Below are 20,379 nucleotides of genomic sequence, written 5' to 3' on the forward strand. Positions count from 1 at the left end.
TCAGTGTTGTAGTGATCAGCGTTGATGTGATCAGTGCTGGTCGATCAGCGCTGGTCGATCAGTGCATGGAAAGAGCGGAAGAACTACAGAGACAGAAGCGAGAAACCTTCCGGTAAGAAAATGAAGACACCAAAGACGTGCCAATCAACATCTGAAACCGAATAAAACTACTTCTGGCCGATGTGCTGCCGGGCCATCATAGTCCCTACCTGGAAGAAAACTGAGAAAAAGAGAACTGAAACTAAGTGGCCACACAATCATTCAGGAACGGTACCCCCCGAACTTTGTCATGCCTGCCGTTGAGTGCAAGTGAACCTCTTGAGAGTGACCTTTGACGCAACACTCGATATCTGGACGATCACGACCTGCGCTGTTTATACCATGACACGGCCTATGGTCATGAGCCCATCCAATTTAACTGGTGTAAGCCCAGCTGCTTATTCAAATTAACGAGCGTCTGACGTCATATACTTAAATGGGCATCGGCCAGGACTGTGTACACAGCCAAAATTATCCAGATTTCCCAATTAATAGGGTCAAATTAATGACATTTTCCTGTAAAATTGTTAACATAAGTTAAGCCTTTTTTACTCGTCCAGCTGAGAACGGTCTCACTTCTTCCAAAGTTCAAAAAACCTTCACAAAACAAGGCAGGCCGAACGATCATGTTGGCTGCATGTTGATTCGAAATGATTCTTATTTAGTTTCTTGGTTTTCGAGAAAATCCACACCTTGGAGCCACCCACGGTGACTTTGTCACCAATCTTGAGTCCCAGTGACTGCAGCAGGACGCGCCCCGTCGATGGAGAAGGGGCCGCCTCCTGCTGCTGAGCGCTGCCGTCTGAGCCGTGGACGCCTGACGGAAGTGAACAGCGCAGGAGGTCCCGCATGTTGCAAGCCGTGCTGACCTCACTCGGCAGCGCTTCACCTTTTCTCATCTCTGGAACACATTCTGTATGGCAAAAATAAAGGAGATAGACAAGGAAGGTCAAAAAAAGAAACTGACTGACGGTACGCTTCTCAGTAATGCAATTTCTTAGTGCAGCTACTGCCGTATTTGAACCACAGGCGACTGCAGATGGAACACGCAGTGCCTAATGGAGGTGGCTATGGTTTTCGCCTTCAGCAGCACGCACAGCAATCTGGCACCACTAAGGCTCTCCTCAGGCGGCACATCTCGCTACCCTCCTCCTCTGTTTTCCTCTGCGGCACCGCTCTTGCCTACTCTCGTTGTATCCTCCTTCTTAGCTTTCCTCCGCACGCTCTCTTTGCTAACGACATAGTACTTTCATCCTCCGCTGTGCTCTTCATTCGCTCTGCCGGTTATGCCGATGCTGAACGCAGAAACCAGCACTGAAGAGCTGCGGTCTAAAAACTGCCCGACAGTTACTACACCTTACCCACCCTACAATAATGCCTCTCAAGGCGCTGTAGGTACCTTGAATAAATACACCTTAGTAACAAAAGATTCAGTGACAGCGATTTGCAATGCTAAATGCGCCATTCACAGCGAAAGTGGCACTGGCCCCGATACACCCAACACTGCACTACGCAGAAATGTGAGCAGCGCAAGAGCTAGTTTAATTGAAGAATAAAGTTGGACTAGTTGGTGCTTTTAATCCACAGGCCACGACATATTACTAGCGTTAAAACACACACAAAGGACAGAGAGCAGTAACACACAGGACAGACGCTAGATTTTTTTATTTCAACTGCAATTCATTGCACACGTATGTGAAGAATTCACTATGCGCATCTGCGCATGCTCAATACACAAGGCATAATTAATTAATTAACACGATCACTGGTTATTGCGGACACACAGATTACAAAAAGAAAACGTAAATTCACAGTATATTGAAGTGTGTGCTTTTTGCCGAGTAGGCAATTTCTTTACTCGTGAGGGCTATTGTAGGGGTGCTCATGCAGTTCTCTCCTGCTTTATTAATTCAAAAAGCCTCAAAAGTGGTTCGAGAAGCAAGTCAATAGGGAAATATTTGAGGCTTTTTGTATTAATAAAGCAGGAGAGAACTGTGTGAGCGCCCCTTCAATAGCCCTCACGAGTAAAGAAATTGCTTACTTGGCAAAAAGCACGCGCTTCAATGTACTATGAATTTACATTTTCTTTTTGTAATCTGTGTGTCGGCAATAACCAGCAATCATGTTAATCAAGTATGTCTTGTGTATCGAGCATGCACAGATGCGCATAGCGATTTCTTCACATACGTGTGCAATAAACGGCAGTTGAAGTACTAGCGTCTGTCCTGTGTGTTTCTGCTCTCTGTCCTTTGTGTGTATTTTAACGCTAGTAATATGTTGCAGTCTGTGGATCAAGAGCTAGTTTGTGCCTGTGGGCACAGAGGATGCCACAAAAAGGTGAACAGCGGTGAACAGGCATGAAATGCCTAGTGAGGCATAGTTCAATGCTATCTAGACTAGATTTCCACGAGACATAACCAAATTCATTCCTCTACTCCTGTAAGCTTCACATCTGTGTACACCCATGCAAAAGCATAAAGCTTCTACTCCAATGAGTGATAATTCTGGACTTTGAGTGATACAACAATTAAAAAATTTGTCTCAGATGACTTTGGCAACCATTAGATATAAATAGATGTTGAATTTTGCTTCAAAACCCACTTTGGTTACACTAAATTTGTACATTGAAAGCTTGCTGAGCAATGCCTCTGATGACGACAAATTACACAGGCTGCAGTAGCACCATGTGTATTAATGCAACTGAAACTAATAGTATGTGCAAATGTATGTCATGGCTGTAATTTTTGGGTAAAGCTATACAAAGAAGTTTCAATGCAAAGAAAAAAAAAACCCATTGCACTTGCAGGATCCCACTACGGCGTCTCTCATAGCCTTAGTCGCTTTGGGACGTTAAACCCCATAAACCAAACCAACCAACCCCCATGGTTGCAACCCACCAGTGATAACTGAGCCATGACTACATCACTCGCTCAGTCCAGCGTTACTCCCGGCCTTATTCCTTACATACTGGCTATAATCCGGCAACACAAATGCTCGCATTTCTCTCAATCAATCAAAACAAAGCACCTCACTGCACTTTTTCTAACACTGTGAAATCATTACGATGCGACAGTACAACTGCAGTCAAAAGATTTCAGAACGTGATGTATCAGCAAAAAAGTGTTAATTTCATCACCATCTTCAAACACAGCTAGGAAGAGATACAGGTGTGTGAACTGACATAAAGAAACTTGAAGGGACATTTGGGACAACTCTATCAAATCCGACAGTTCAGCATTTCATGGCTTTGTTTTTGCTTGTACAGCAGCAAAAGATTAAATCATTGCTAGGAGATTTGGATTCGAAATTGAAAAAGCTTTTCCCGCCACTCTGATTCAAACTTGGAACTCTTTGATGACAAAACAGCCGAAAAGCGACATAAACTTGAACTCTGATCGCTGAACGCGAGCGGTATGCCCTGGCAGCAGCCGAAATGAAACCTAGCACCAGCTGGATGTTTAAGGCATCCATCAGCCGCCATTGGTTCATTTACATTTGCACCAGCGTTATGATGGATCCCGGATTCCATTCCTGATCCTGACAATGAACTGCAGCTTGCATTTCCACTACCTCAATCCAACAAAGCACGCAATGATTTTGAGGCTGAGGCTGCACGCCTGGCAGGATAGTCCGAGAGTTGAGGAGTTGTCTCCGTCAGCAGCAAGCCAAGCTACTGGTGCGGCAGCTGTCACCATCGAGCCACCATCATGATTGATGAGTAGAGACTGGTCACATATGGACATATTCAAATTCTGTAATAGTCCTCATAGCACTGCTTATGCAGCCCAGCGTCTTGGGCCATTGACGAAATGAACATGTTGAGCAGAGCATTCGCTGACATGGAGGCTCTTGTAACATTAGCTAGCCACGTTTTCCTTGTTGCAGGTGCGTGCCAAGACATGACCCAAGACAACGCCGAGACAATGTAACCCAAGATGGCGCATTCTTGAAAGCACCCACTGCCTACCATGCACATCCACACACAGTATTCACTTCCACAATTTGCACACCCCCAACTTTTTACCCGAATTTCTAAACAAAAAAACTACTCACATATTTTGCGCTCTGCTGCGCCAGACCACCAGCATATACGCAGGTGCACTCAAGGCAGTCTTGGGAAGATAGGCATCGGCGTGTTGCTATGTGCACTTGTGAAAGGTGCGAAAGGTGAGGGCACGAACTGTGCACCGTTTACCTGGCTCGCTCGCACTGGCAGTCGATTACCTGGACGGACAGTTGCGCGTGTACCCGAATCCGAAACTACTGAACTGTTTGCTGCTCGGTTTGCCACTAGTCAGCCAGGACACACGCGAGGGCGCTGTTTTATCGACTATCTCCTTTGCCTCCCACTGCTGGCTTCCCAATTCAAGCCCACCTGAACCATCATTGTTCACCATCATTTCTTTGGGATGCTGGCAAATGGAGAAGCTTTTGGCTTATACACAACTTATACAGGGAGTTTAACCAGAAATTTACCCAGGACTTTACCTGGGGCTTAAACTGGAAATCATCTGCGACTCCGTCTGAGACCTTATCTGGGACTTCATCTGGGACTTCATTTGGGACCTCACTTGGGACTTCATTTGGGACTTCATTTGGGACCTCACTTGGGACCTCATTTGGGACCTCATTTGGGACCTCATTTGGGACCTCATTTGGGACTTCATTTGGGACTTCATCCGGGTAACGCAGATAAAGTGTCTCATACCTACTATAGGTTGAGGTTGATCGGAGAAGACCTCACCCGCATCACTAATGTATCGCGGGTAGTGTCTCATACAACTATTACCGCAAAAGGCAGGCTATTTTCTCAATCACACTCACCAAATGGAATCCTTCCCAAGTTATCCAGGCTGGTCAAGCTGGCACCACAGTCTGCAAGGGTCTGGGCCGCCCCGAGGCACAGCGTGGCAGCCGCTATGTGAAGCGGTGTTCCACCATCAAACACCTGGCAGGGGCTATCAATGTCTGGCAAGCATGAAAGAAGCAACCCCAGAGTAAGGTGGGCGAAAATTCCCTTCCCTGGCTTGCCTTCACTGCCATGTGGCACCCCTTGTCATATTACACCCATGTGTACAGTTGTGAGTAAAAAAGATTGGCACTAGTGACGTGCCACCATACTAAGAGATAGCAACATTCAGCGCTGCGGTTATGGAGACGCCAATAACAAATGCGCCAACTATGTTCGCAAAGCATGACGCTGCGCCAGCCGTGCATTGCAATTTTTGCCACTCCATTAACATCATTGTGCTAATCTTTTTTACTCACAACTGTACAGGCGCCCAAATCTTTAGCTGGCGTGCGCGAGCGGCGACTTTTCTGTTCGTCAGCGCCGTATGACGGAGCGAAGTTGGAAATAGGATGAGGCTAAGCGCATGCTCACAAAGCACGCTCAGCTGGGGCCGTCGTCTGCTAAGCTGTTCCTTCTTAAGGACGTCACCCCTTATTATCGCGTTTCGACGAGCAGACAGCGTGAGTAGGCCAACGGTTTTGCTCGCATTTTACGCTGCGAAGAACAGCGTTGTAGCAACCAAGCGACGAAATAAAACAGAAAGATATGCCGAACACGCCCAATCATGCGATAAGCCGGAGAACATGGGTCGTTATCATTATGAATGGAGAACATGGGTCATTATCGTTATGAAAGGGCTATCACTAGCTCAGGCAACAATCTGCAAATCTTCTTCTTTTGTTTTCCTGATGAGGTAGCGAGGAGCATCTTCGATCCGGCTTTCGTCCCAGTAGGCACGTATGATTCTGCCCACTGAAGTCCCAGCCACTCCAGTCGCTTTAGCATCTCCTTCTGCGATGAGCCGCCCAATGACATCCCTATAATTCGGAGTCTTGTGGCTTGACATACACGGAGTGGCAACTTGATAACTATTCCGAACTGCTGCGAGCACGGCTGCAGAGCAGCTTCACTTCAGTTTCACAGGGGCCTTTTAGTTTCGTCGCCACGCTGAAGCATAAAGCACGCTGAGTGTTGATAAGCGCCCTTCGTTCAGATGATAAAAAGCTTTCGCGTCAGCAAGTAACACATGAACGACCCGTGTTCTCCGGCTTATCGCATGATTGGGCGTGTTCGGCATATCTTTCAGTTTTATTTCGTCGCTTGGTTGCTACAACGCTGTTCTTCGCAGCGTAAAATGCGAGCAAAACCATTGGTCTACTCACGCTGTCTGCTCGTCGAAACGCGATAATAAGGGGTGACGTCCTTAAGAAGGAACAGCTTAGCAGACGACGGCCCCAGCTGAGCGTGCTTTGTGAGCATGCGCTTAGCCTCATCCTGTTTCCAACTTCACTCCGTCATATGGCGCTGACGCACAGAAAAGTCGCCGCTCGCGCACGCCAGTTAAAGATTTGGGCGCCTGTACCTTAAAACCTTATAATAAGCCTGACAGGACAGCCACAAGTACGCGTCAAGGCAAACTCCTAACATTTTTCTCGTGAATACCATGGAAACCACTAGGAGAGGAAAAAGTGACTGTCTTATTTTCCATATTGTTCTCTGCCAGCCTCTTTTTTTATGCATAAAACATTTAATAATGTATTTTTATGCACCAGAGTCACGGGAGAGGGCATGAGGTAGGCCAAAATGAAAGGTTCTAAACTATTACTTTCGATCACCTGGCAGTCTAACAGACTTTTTTTTTTTTCGAAAACCGGACCAAAATGGTCACTTTTTATTTCAGAAAATAGTAATATGCTTGATCTAAACCACAAAAAAATGCCATAAATTTTTGTTTTCAGTGCATCTTTATTAGATAAGCAAAACAAAAAAAAATTGGGGAACACTGCAGTCTGCTGCACTGGAGAAATGCAAACGCATTTGCATTTGAACGTCAGCAACTTTCTTTTTTGTAAGCCATCGTTGTCTAACCTCAGTACACATCCTCAACACACTTTACTGCCGCACACAACATAACGTGTTCACTTCGTCAGTACACATCCTCAACACACTTTACTGTCGCACACAACATAACGCGTTCCCTTTGTGCCAGTCTAACACATCTGAACCAATGAATGACCCTTTATGGCGTATGCGTTGCGTGCCTGCCTGGCCCACAGAAGACCTGGGTTTGAACCACAATGCCAGCGAATTTCTTTTTTTGGATGGTCATTTTCATGCGAACGCGCTCTGCCAACACGCTCTGTTTACACACTCTTCCGACAGGCTCTGCGGACAGGCTCTGATGACATGGTCTGCCAACACACTCTTCCGACAGGCTCTTCCAACACGCTCTGCCGACAGGCTCTTCCAACACGCTCTTCCGACAGGCTCTGCCGACAGGCTCTGCCGACGGGCTCTGCCGACAGGCTCTGCCGACAGGCTCACCAGACACGCTCTGGTGACAGGTCCTGTACGTGCCACTCATGAGACAAACGCTTTCGCATTACAAACTGTGCTGGATGCCTTGTCTAGTGTTGTTTTCTTTTAGTTTCCGTCCAAAAGTGTCAAAGTAGTAGGCTTTAAGTTGTGGTGCTTTCCTCTAGCGCCGACAGATGACGTCACCACTTCCCTTCAGCGGAAACTCAGTGTTGGTGGCTCTCGCTCCCTCGATCTCATAGCAGACAATTCTTGTTTCGCATCATCAAACGAGATCACCAAACCAAGTAAATATCATTGTCCAACTTAGCACAAGACAAAGTTACCTTAATATGCAAGCTTAATGCACAGTCTCACCACAAACGAACCTCTGATAGAGCGAGGAGAATTTTTCAAAGCTGCGGCAGTAAAATTTCCGAACACTGTATATAAAGTATCCTGGCAAGATGAACTTGCATGGTTAGGGAACAGCACAAGGATGAGACACAAAGAACAATCAAAGACACACACACAGGCGCTAACTATCAACACTGTCTTTGAATGTTCCTTGTGTCGCATCCCTGCGCTGTTCCCTAACCATGCAAACGAATCAACTAGCCTGTCAATTCGCTTTTCTAAAGATTAACTTATTTAGAGTGACAGCCGTTTCCAGGACAGTTTAGCACTGACGCATGCATCTTCCCATACAGGTTAGTTCCTGCAGTGCTCTTCGGAGTACCCACTCAGTTTCTAACAGCAGCCTGAAAAGGTTGCTCGATGTGTGTGATTGTGCTGTCTATGTGTTTGTCTTTGTACCGTCTTAGTGTTCTATGGTAACCCTCCCAGGAGGGATGCCCAGGCCAACAATGCCAGGCAGGAACAGGGACTAAGCCAGTTAGTTTAACTACATATAGTCCTTTTTTAGAGCAAAAGCTTTTCATCTATTTCTGGCCCTTGCCACACAAGCATGTGAGAGCGAAAAAAAAAATATTTTTTGAACTTCAAGGCAAAATTGTAAGTGTTCCACCAAAGCCCACACATTTCCGAGGGTTTAGGAAATAAACTTGTCTTGCTAGTTCAGGAAAACAAACGAAAAGGGGGCTCCTTATCGCTTCAATAAATAGGCGCACACTTGAAGACTTCCTTGATGCCGTTCAAAATCTCTTTCACACTGCAAGAAGTGACGTTTACTTGTAATAAGGGAGTAATTACTCATTACTAATTAATCTACTCCAGCTTGGGGGTTTCCCCTTAAGCATTTAACCAACTGACGTTTACTTGTGTTTGATCATGTGAACAAAACTGCTTTCCACTTTTTCATACCGCAGTCTAAGTTTCCTACAAACTAATGTTAATGTATCTTTGATCTGTTGTGTGATGACAGTTTCATTAATAAAAGCCCAACCCACTGATATTTTTTCAGGTTAATTTTCACTAACTTTCTGAGATATCGATGCTAGATATAATGCCAGATAACTTCAAAAAGCAATAATTGCACAAAGAAGTTGGAGCTTCCCAGTTAGTGTGTTTATGAGCCTGAAAGGGTTACACGAGGCATTCTGCGAAAGAGCCAAACATGTCTCTATCATGCTCTTACCTCCCTAAATCCCCCTCTCTAGTTCAGCTTTCAAAAGTCAATGACTCATTTTTTTCCTCACCTGCCTTCTTAGTAGCCTTTAGCAGCAATTCGATGACCGGTGGAACATCAAAGTAAGCCGCATAATGGAGAGGAGTCATGTCAGTCCAGCGACAGCGTAAGCTCGCATCTGCGCCATAGTCCAGCAGCATGCCCACAGTCTGTGTGGAGCTCGTCAAGTCTCCAACACCAGTGGCCCCTGACTTGCAGGCGTAGTGCAGGAGCGTCATGTCCGTCAGGCCATCACGGTCATTCACATGAGCACCTCTTTTCAAAATCTGCATTTAACAAACAAAACTAGTCATTAGCCTCGGCAGAGCAGGACTTGCCAGCTTATCCATGTTTTGCAATTGCTGGGACGCTGCCTTCTGACACTCAAAACTGCTGGAAAGAATGGCGTGAAATACTAAATAAAGACAACAAAAACATAACAGGAGTGTAGCAGACATAGCTTAGCACTGTTCTGAGATATCTGCCATATCCCACTGTTAGCCCGGCGGGCTGGGCAATTTTATTTTTCTTCCTCTTTCTTGCCTATTAACATATGTTAGCCTGTTTTGCCCTAGGAGGTGCGGGCAGGGCAATATAATTTTTGTTTCTTTTTTAACTGCCCACACTAATTTATGTCCCCAAGAAAACCCCAATGTGCCTGGGCATTTCCATTTTTTTTGTTGTTGAGAAGACCCTACAGACTACAACACTTCGTGACAAATGCTATGTTGCCGTTTTCTGCACTTCTTGTAAATAAGTCAGTGCGTACTACGAAAGGTAGCAGACCATGAACAAAACCAGAAGGCACACACGTGCAGTCTTAACAACAGAATGTCGGCCTACTGAAGAAGTAAATGACTTTTGTTTGTTAGTGGGTGCACGTGTGTGCATCTTCTCTCCTGTTGATGTGTTTTGCACAAAGTTTGTCATGTTTAACACCAACTGTTTGCTTAAGCAGCTTAGCACTATTTGGCGCTACACTAAGAAACAGCCACCCTACATTCGATTTAGTGTCTATTTCTTATATAACAGAGCTATGCTCCTCCAAGGCTCAGCGTCTAAACCATCAGTTTGACGAGTGCACTGCAGGACCTCCTTTAGCACAAATTTGACAACTCTGAGAACTCAAAAGTTTCAAGATTTAAGACAACATTCACTTCCCTTTAAGTTCTGCAAAGTTCTCTCCTCCACACCTATGAAATGCTTGAACAACTGTACACATTTTGTCATATACTAGAGTGAAAAATGGCACCGGTATCTATACCACACCCTCCATCCATGACAGCACTTACTCCCAAGTCAACCCATAGCAAGTGGCCATGAATGGCACATTTTCAAGACTGCCTGTATGGGCCCGTAGGGCCGAGGTCACCCTTGCAGCCCCTCGGCCCCTGTAGACCAAAGGGTCCCTCGGACTCTGTTGACCCAAGGGACCCTGCAAACCACCTGTCTCTGTGGGCCCCTTGGGACCCTGTGGTCCAATGGTCCTGCAGGACCCTGTGACCCCACTGAACCCAACAGCCTCTGCGGCCTTTGTGGTACAGGCCCGCTTGGATAACAGACTCATTGCCCAGCATAAAGCAGACAAGGGTAAGGCAATGAGGGGCTCGTTATGAAATACATATGAAGGGAGCTGTTGGCTTCCATCATTGCTCAGCAGGTAAATGTAATGTTGGGGATAGGGTTGCCCTGAGTAAGACAGCCAGACGCAGCTGATGTGGTGGAACTCTGATCAAGAACGTTTATTCACCGTGACATCACCTTTTATAGGCTCGGGTCGCGTGACGTGACCCCAAACCGACCTCCAGTGCCCATACAAGACAAGACAATCCAGAACTGGGAAGAGGAACTGAAACTCACAATACTACAATAAGCGTGATAGTTTTATGACAATGAAAATGCTTAACACATCGTACCTCCAAAGGAAGTCCCTTATGCAACTATCGCTCCTGAAGGGATTGCACCAACGTTCCCACCCCAAGCGTGGCTAGAATGCAAACAGACCAGCATACCTCTGAAGCGAGCGTCTTGATGTCCTTCTGAGTGCGAGGCACCCACTGCCGCAGTATGGCAAAGATCTCGGGCACCGTGGTGTCGTCGCTGTGCAGGATGTTGAGGCAGCTGGGGCAGTCGGTGTCAAAGAAGGGCACGTCCAGCATGCGGCACTGCGGACAGGCTGGAGCATCCGTAGGCTGGTACACGATGGCGTGCTGCCTCGCCACATGGCTCCCTCTCCTGGCCACATCTCTGCCATCTTCGACCTCACTGACACCCATCAAGGCAGCGCTACTTCAAGATGGCGGATGGACGCTGGGTGAAGTTAAAACCTGCACATAAAAATTCACAGAGGAACTGCCCTAGTAAAAACCCATGCAGTATTGGATGAACATGACAAATAAATTTGTGAGGGTTGACATGTGAGTAGAAAGCAATGCTCCATAGAATGTTGGAGAAGTCCCTAGCAGATCTGAAGTGCATATACACTGTCATGACATGACAGACTTTGTCAGCTGTACAACACATACAAATAGAGTTCATTTTTGACCACTAACTGTCCAATAGCCAGTTTGCGTTTAGGTTCAATGATTTTAAATGCGAAATGAGTATGAAATTAATGTAGAAGTATGTATTATGAGCACAAGGTTTAAGGCCAAAGAGGCTATGAAGTACCATGGTTCACCTGTAGGCAGAAGTGTTGAATAATAATACGGGTGGAACTTTACAAGGCAAAGAACAAAGTAGAACTATCATTTTTCCTGCTGACACAAATAATGACGCCATACTGTACTTCTGCGCTTCATAGTAAGCCTCCAGAGTACCTGATCTAAGAAGAAATAAAACGTTCAGGAGACTACGTAGATAGGCATGTTCATTTGACCTTCTGAAGTTAGATCCAAAGCAGCAATCGAAAGTGAAACTTACTGTCCTGAAAATACTCCCAAGTGTCACACCAAAGATGCAGGGCAGGAACATTATTCAGGACACTCAAATTCTTACTAAGCGTTTAATGCCACAGACATAACAATGCTTGAATGCCTGAAGTATATATGCAAAATAGAATTTCTACAATGCAAGTTCAATTTCTGCTGGCACTAAAGAACATCTGTAACATGCACATATTGTGGGCTTGCCATTCTCATCATGTAAAGTTTGCGGCAAGTATTCAGACTGAGTATAATTTTGTTGTTAATTTCCAGTGAAGTGGGTCCCACTAGTGAGGCATCTGTTATACCACGCCGACAATGGATTTTCTGGACAACGGGGCCTTCAACAGTATCGCGTTAAAACATAGGAAGCCATATGTTCAAAGCTTACTCTACTAAGATTCATGTCTTTCCTATCATTCCATAGTGGCTGTATGACTGCAGCCCCAGAATGTCTTCTAGCACCCCCTGTACCAAACTCTATGGTACCAACACCAGAAGCAAGAAGCACCAGTTCAACTTTCCATGTCGTATCTACTAATTCCTTGCAATAAAAAGCTTGGAAGCAGACCGTATTAAGAAGGCAAGATGTGACCAGGAATACCACCGCAACCATTAACAGATTTGTTCGAACACATCATGAACTGCTTCTGTCATTAAAAACAGTAGCTTAATATGTCACGGTAAGCATGTATCAATAACTGAACAAACAGATTATTCAAGGTGGCAGCAAAGGTTGCTTGGGTTCAAAAATAAAAGTCTGCAGACACTAACAAAAAGCACCCAAATTATGTGCTACCTAGCTGTTTCCAAAAAGCACATGTGGCACACGCAATAAAAGGAGAAGCTAGTGAACGCCAGTTCTACACTCCTCAACCCGATAAGTGCATTTACTTAAAACCTCCTGGCACACTTAAGCGTACCAACACATGTGAAGCAGTCCATAAAAATTGGAGGGGACACTTAAGCTCTGCCTTGAGGATACGATGCAATAGCATTAACGAGTTCATGTCCATATATGCGGAATTTATCATTTTTAACCCAGGTGAAAATCGCAACTGGTCTAACTGGTTTAAGGAACAATTTCCCAGTTGATTCCAGTTGGATACCAGTTGGATGAAACTGGAATTCAGCTGGGAGCCAACTGGAAACAACTGGAAACAACAACAATTGTTCCTTAAACCACTTTGACCAGTTACGATTTTCGCCTGGGAACTTTACATTCATATGTCACTGAGTCCTCATATACCACTCCTTTCGCAATGGAGAATGCGCCACTGCCCTGCGATGGTAGGTGCCGCCATCGGTGGGTCTTGTGCGATCCAAGTTGCTCTTCCCGAGCAACCTCTCGCGATTAACCATTAATATAACTCCCACCTGCCAGCTGGGTGGTTTGTTCACAATCCGGTGAGTAGGTTGTGATGGCCCACAAGGTCACGTGACCTACGTTGCCCACCTAGGTTGCTTCTCCGTGGGTGGCTGCCTGGGCCACCCTACGCCACCCTGTTTATCGATCATAACGCCGGCAACGCCGACGCCGGATTTTCTGCGTGACGGGGCCTTTAACGCTATCGCGTTAAAAGAACTCCCTACCTGCAATCGAGTTTCAGATCAGTCAGCGTCATCCTCTTAGTGACAGAACAAACGGTACGTGGAAAGCATAACAAGAAAACACTTCTTGTCGTTCAGCAGAATTTGCTAGAGACTAAACGGCACGCGCAGAACTTTCTCCTTGTCATCATTCTGCGTTGTAGTGCCGTTCAGGGCGCTCTAATAATGGCTTTAGGCCACAAATGCGATTCTACAGAGAAACTCGCGAGCGCAAAACATCCATAAACTACGATCGAAACAGCAAACACACCGCACACTGCCGCTCCCGAAGCGCTACCGGCAGCATGGATTGAGGCGGCCGCAAGCAAGGCAGCGGGGGGTACCAAGCGCAACATCATGAAAGCAATGCTTCCTGTAGATTCCGAGGAGGGCAACAAACACACCGAAAGAACAGGCAGTTTCGAAAACAGTGTAACGCTATAGCGGCACGAAATTCCCGATTTGCGCCAGCACGAAAGTGCGGTTTTTAGCACATGTGCTGCTACTTGCCTAAGGCCTTCCGGTGTGCGGAAATCGGGAGCAGTTCTTGCGCCAATGAAGTCGGTGCGCCGGTGACCCGCGTTTTGCCAAGTTGGTCAACAGCAGCCACGCATTACATGGCGAGGTCGCTAACACCGTGCGCGGAGCGGCCAAGCAAAACGAAAACAGGCCGACAGCCGAGCGCTCGTCGAGTACTTGGAACATTCGACGACAGATGGCGGAACCTAATTCCCTAAACTTTTTATTCTTTTTATTTTTTTTTTTTTATTTAGTCTTAATAAAAGATTAAATAGCAAATAATAAATAGCAAAGATAGCTACATAATTATTATAATCACTATTGTTATTAGCCGAATTAATTTAGCTCATGGAGGAAAAACTCAGGAGGGTCGCGACGCCAAGCGGCCAGCAAGTACTCGTGTGAGGTCTCCGAGATCGGCTCCGGCACTCTGCTCAATCGTAGAGGCCACGGGGCCAGGGCGGCAACGGCTCAGGAAGCCGCGCCCTCCACCGCTTTTCGCTCTCCGGGACAGTCCCTATGTTTTGGCGTTGGTATGTGAAGGAACAAACGTCTGCTGACATCAGGCATATCTTGGTATTAGATGGTCAATATTGCCCTAGCAGTTGAGCTGGCTTCCCTGGTGAACAACGTTCAACGATGGCCAGCCAGAACCAATTTTCCACCAAATATGTGGGCAGTAGCAATGGCTTGCCAGAGTGGCATACATCATGGCATACAATGGTCAATGTTGTCGTGCCAGATTTTCTGGCCTGTGAACATCCGACATATCTCGGTATTAGTTTGTCAATATTGCCCTGCAGTTGGGATGGCTTTCGAACAATGTATGCACACTGGGCTGCGGTGCCCAATATTGTGCCACCTGTTGTAATGGGTAGCCCATAGAGCTATTATGCCAACTGGGTAGCCAATGTCATACGCTGGTCAATGTTGTCCCGCCACTTTTTCGTTGTAACTTAAGCAGTTTTCGACAGAAATGTCACGCTTTTCAATTGGTCGAAATGGTCGTGACGTCATTATGCGCGAATTTCAAACGGGGCCAATTGTACTTCGGCTAGTAACCATGCAAACAATCGAAGGGATGGTGTAGTGATGCTCCAAGTAAAATAAATATATAAATAAAACCGAGTAGGAGATTGGTCGAGTTGGGGAATAGAACCAGGGTATCCGGAGTGCGAGACGAGCACGCTAACCACTCCGCCGTGCCAGCTTGATGGATTGGGATGAACAAACGCGCGTGTAGTGAACACGGTGTCATCGTTCATTCCCTTCCTTGAAGAAAAAATAAGAAAAAAATTGAAAAGAAAAAATTAAAGCTAAAAATTTAGAAATAAAAATAAAAGGGAAAAATAATAAAAGCATACACAAAAAAATCGATGCAAACCAGTGCGCAAGGAAAGGCCTTCGGCTTGCAGCACTTTAGAAAGCCAAAGTGTCTCCTGAATTTTTTGATGGCTCGTCGACATAGAACATGGCACTACTTGGGCTGTGTGCGTGCGAACCGGTCGCACGCACCGCCATATGCAGGACGGAATATCCACTCTACGTTACTGGAGGGAACTCGACGCTGCATCCGCGAGTTTCCTGGGAGCCTCACCTGTAAGCATCTGCGGGAGCAGCGAATGGCCCGCTGGGGAAGGTGCTCCACAAGAGAGAAAGGTGTATGCTAGGGCTCTGCATCCATCGGGCCGATGTCATGTGCTCCTTAGGGAACCAACAAGGAGACGCGCTCGACGCATGTACGGCAGAAGGCAGAGAACGGATCCACGGCTGCCGTGCTCCGAAAGACTTCATTCGAATGTGCTGCCACATATTCTGTGGGTTGGGCGGCCAGCATCGTGTACCCTCAGAAGTGGCGTTCTTCTGTGACGGGTTAGTGCGGCCTTTTCTGCAATACATATGCAGTCTCCTAGCAATAAACGAACTAAGCCACTCAACAGTTCTGAGCTTGACTTCAGCGGGCACGATCGATACCTTTCGTCTGAGGCAGTATGACAAGTATATATCCTAAACTTTCAGATTGTGGGGCAATAAAATTAAAACATATGATATGATCCATGATATCCTGCATGCAGCAACTCACTTAGCGATCACAAGGCCGTCATCGCTACATTAAAAAAATTAAAACTGTCAAAAGAGAAGTCTCAAAAATTGTTTGCTGGCACTGCAGCGAACGCCCGAACATTCGATCACGTTATACACGCGAAACTGTCCTGTGAGTTTTTCTTTACTCCATGCAAACTTTTCGCGCTACTGTATGGTACCTATATATGTCATTTTGCTTCACCTCGTCGTGCGCTATAAAGACAACATTTATTTGTATATGACCACTGGCGCATTTTGTGCGCCTCTTCTTGCAGTCATCGCATAATAAGCTCATCCGTTTAGTTCGCAAGCCATCTTGGCGCGTTTCCGGCATGTTTCATGATCGGGGCGCCTTTGTATCTTCTTACCATGACATGTTTACTGCGCGGTTAAGAAAAGTGGATGAGCGATAGGTATTCTCCTTACCCACTAGACATTTCTTAAGTTTAGAAAGTTTTGGAAGCCGTGGACGAACTTTATGAAAGTGTCTCAGCTAAACATAACCAAGTATTAAAAAAGGCAGGGTCCTAAGCTTTAGACTGGTAGGAAAGCTTTCACAGCATTTCTTTGAAGCCTCAAGAAAAAGCCGTATCGTTATGGATGAATTTGTTTCATGTCGAATAGCTAAGTAGATAAGAAACTCACCTTCCTGGCATTCCTGCGCCTCTCAGTGGTGCATATGAACTATATATCAAAGCGTCAGCTTTTCCTGTATTTATATAAAGAAGCTATATCTGTACCCCTAAAGGGCCAGTTCAGGTGCGCCAGTACGTCACGCCCCGAGAGCTGTGCTATATGTGGCGCATGTCATGCCTTCTTTTGCACCGTGTTGGTGAAGTCGACTACAAAACTATTTACTTTTTATCACGCATAAACTCATGCAGATCGATGCGCAGAACACAGCGCTCCCAATCCCTTTCTAGCTGTGTGCTTATTAAAGCGCTGAGGCAAGAGAAACTCTCCTAAAGGAGCACCTAGTTACACCATGTGGAATGTATTCTTGACAGGCGGGTGTATTTTTTTGAACACTATTTAACCCATAGAGTTATTACGCGGACCTAACCCACCTGCGCGGCCTTTCAACCTTCCTGCCCTTCAGCACTCAAATATGCCGCTTCCTTAGCTTTCCCCCCGTACCTTCTCGGTAATTCCGCGCTTCATGATTTACGAAAGAAAAGCAGTAGGTATCTTTACCTTTAAGGCGAGAACGTTAAGGAGCTAGTGAGGCGGAAAAGCCGGCATCGTCGTCGCCACAGTCTGCCGCGGCTTCGTCGCATCGTTCGTCCCTAGAAAATCCCGGGAGCACCAGCGGCGGAGGCCTTGCACAGCGTGAAAGAACAGAAGCTTTCCACTTCTCGCGGATGCCATCAGGAGCGCTGTGAGAGTGAGTGACGTCACCTATCGTCCTGGGAATGCGCTAGCTCCCCAGGGGCTAACGAAAACATAAATTGTGGAGAAACCTGGGAGGCCCTTCTGCCGAGCGAGGACCCTGCTTCACAGCAACAAGCCATCCGCGAGGAATCAAGACCTCTTCGCCTGCTTCTAATCGCGGAGGTCCCGGACCCCGTCACCAAGGCCTGCGTGCCGGGGACGGGAAGTAAGGGGCTTCCTTATCTGGCGGAAAATAAAGTTTTCATCATCATCATCGTCGAGGAAGCGGAGTCGAAAGTTTCCATTGCGCACGGGGGCCTCTAGAAGCCAATGTTACTAGTAACGTTGTTGAAGCAGTGCGTAGTTGCCGTAATGGGAGGGAAATAACTAGTAGAATAAGAATGGGGTGGAGCGCATATCGCAGATTCCCTCAGATCATGAATGGCAGTTTACCAATATACCGCAAGAAAAAATATATAATAGCTGTATCTTACCGGTACTCACCTATGGGGCAGAAACGTGGAGGCTAACAAAAAGGGAAAAACCACCTTGGCGCAAAATAATTTCACACAGACAAAAGAGAGACAAGAGAGAGACATTGTCTCCTCGTCTCTCTTTTGTATATGTGAAATTATTTTGCGCCAAGGAGGTTTTTCCAAGTTTCAAGATGCTAAACCAACGAGCCTGGCAATATGCCTTACTTAAAGGGTTCTATAGGTTACGGCGACCGGTGTAACTGCTCTACCCCTATTCATTTTTCTTTTCTTTTTTTTTTTGGTGGGGGGTGGGGGGGGGGGGGGGGTGCAAAGGAACATAGAGTAGTGTGGGCAAGTTAAAAAGAAATAAAAATAATGGTTCCCAGCCCGCACCGGATGAAAGGAACAGGGCGATATAAACACTCGCTCGGCTGTCTTCTTCCCCTCGTCACGGAATTACAGCCTAAAAATGTCTCTTCACTGTTGCTTAAGTGATATACCACGCCTGTGGTGCATGCATGGGTGCGATATAATTAAGGGCGTTGATAGGCTCACTGTGTCTTTCGAAAAGCTACAGACAGCAAATGCGTGGACAGGATGCATTCACAGCGTTATGCCCTTCGTAGTGCTTTTTTTTTTTTTTTTTACTGTGTGTCCCAAAGGCTGCTACGCCAAAGCCGCTGTTTTGCAACAAACATGTGTCTTTCATATATTTCACGTGTGCAGTTCTGCCCATTACACCGTCATTTTTTAGCACATATGTCCAGTGATTTCCTAACACCACCTCTTTTTTCTGAAGGCGTCCCCTTAATTCGTAACGATTTTGTTCTTTTTTTTTACACACGACGGGATATTTTTTAATAGCGCCGGAAGAAGGGCGTGTACGTGAAGGGAGGCATCGTTGTGCTGGTTAGAGGCACATCGTCCATAGTTGGCTTTAGGTGGAAGAAAGCACGAAATAAAAAATTAAATAAAGATGGCAATGCCTTCTCCTCTATCCTCAACACCCTGCTCTTAAAAATTTAGACACCCCCATAACTTCAATTCTTGGGGAAACCCCTGTATATGGCTTTGAAGCGCAGCAACGTACCTTTTGAGTGAAAGCGAAACAATGCACGACATAATGCGGCGGCTTTCAGTTCACCTTACAAAGTTTCAAAACACCCTTGATCAGAAATTACATTCGATTGAGAGCGTGTATTATTTAACAGAGTTTGTTTAAACGGTCATACGGCGGATGCTGATATTTTTTTTGCGCTACTTTTCTCTTACCTTCTGGATGTACTATGGGAATTTAGAGGACAGGGGTACATAGGGTGAAATTTTATTGTACAAGTGTATGCATACTTAGCAGCCGAAGAAAAATTTGTCCTGACCGGGGCTTGCCCAGGGACTACTGCACCCGTCTACTTAGATGCAACATACCAAAAGAACTCGAAATATGAGAACGGTATACAGAGGCGGCCGGGCGTGCTCTGATGGTTCATATCTCGACGTTGAGTTCTTTCAGCAAAACAAACGCAATATACTGTAACAATCATACGTTCAAACGTGCGATAGTCAATTCATTTAGACATGCGCGGCAGGGTAACGCTTTACAAGCCTGAGAATTACGCATATGTTACTGAGCAAGGTGACCACACAAGAGCATGCTTACTTGCTGCAGTGAAGCGCCGCACAGGATCGAGATGAACAGAAACCGCCAGACCGATGCCGCGGCCGCGTCCAGACTAAATTTAATATTCTTGGACGGTAGGCATTGAGCAGAGAAGCCCTGATCGTGACCTCACGCTATTAAGTTCGTCTACGAGACCGCGAGAACGTGCATAGCGTGGCCTCGGTGAACGATCAATTGTTTACGGTCGTGAGATGGCTGCCTTTTGAAAAGACACAAAATACTCTCCCTCTATATCGTCGCCAACTCATGAGAGAAAAGGATGTCACTTACTTCTGTAATGAAAATCCTGCTGCTGTCAAGCATCCTAGCTCTTTCTGCAGCTTTCATCGCACTAAAATAGCCGCGCGCGACTTGAAAACGGCGCTCAAATTTTTGGTTTAGCGGTACTGGTTCAGGACAATGACGAATGAGCATTCGGTTACACTGAGGCGTGTCTCCCAGAAAGCTATATATAAAGGTTTCGAGTCTGACAGCTAAGGTAAGAAAATGGCAAAGAAAACATAAACACTACAAGAACGAATGTCGTGCGAGCGCGGACACGCGTGTCAGATCAGCGACATGAGCTGCGTTTTCGTGCTCGCAAGCAGCTGGCATTCACTTTTGCCTTTATTGTTCTCAAAGCCTTTGGCAGATGCGAGGAACAAGGTGTTCCCAATCCCGTTCTATTTGCGTAACAAGCACGGCGGCAAGGGAAACAAACGCACAGCTGCCCACCAGCCTGCGTACGCCGTTCCCCCTTTTCGAGGCTCTCCCCGCATTTCAGC

General features: G+C 46.3%; 1 protein-coding gene across 5 annotated transcripts in view; it reads right to left on the bottom strand.

Moving 5' to 3' along the window:
• LOC149365325 (CAP-Gly domain-containing linker protein 4-like) overlaps positions 1-14,165 on the bottom strand; it is a 34,719-nt gene extending 20,554 nt beyond the window's left edge. For 4 of the 5 annotated variants that reach the window (XM_089541922.1, XM_089541921.1, XM_089541924.1 and 1 more), the window contains exons 1-5: positions 13,997-14,165; positions 10,985-11,299; positions 9,004-9,259; positions 4,864-5,007; positions 732-952 (exon numbers count right to left, since the gene is read on the bottom strand). In XM_089541922.1, coding sequence (XP_089398048.1) covers positions 732-952; positions 4,864-5,007; positions 9,004-9,259; positions 10,985-11,248 — 885 coding nt within the window. In that variant the 5' untranslated portion in view covers positions 11,249-11,299; positions 13,997-14,165. The remainder of the gene's footprint in view (positions 1-731; positions 953-4,863; positions 5,008-9,003; positions 9,260-10,984; positions 11,300-13,996) is intronic. The other variant, XM_089541923.1, reaches the window with a different exon arrangement.
• Positions 14,166-20,379: the final 6,214 nt, after the last annotated feature.

Source organism: Amblyomma mixtum, chromosome 1 (assembly GCF_055824585.1).
Source record: "Amblyomma mixtum isolate Tamu chromosome 1, ASM5582458v1, whole genome shotgun sequence".
Taxonomy (NCBI): Eukaryota; Metazoa; Arthropoda; class Arachnida; order Ixodida; family Ixodidae; genus Amblyomma; species Amblyomma mixtum.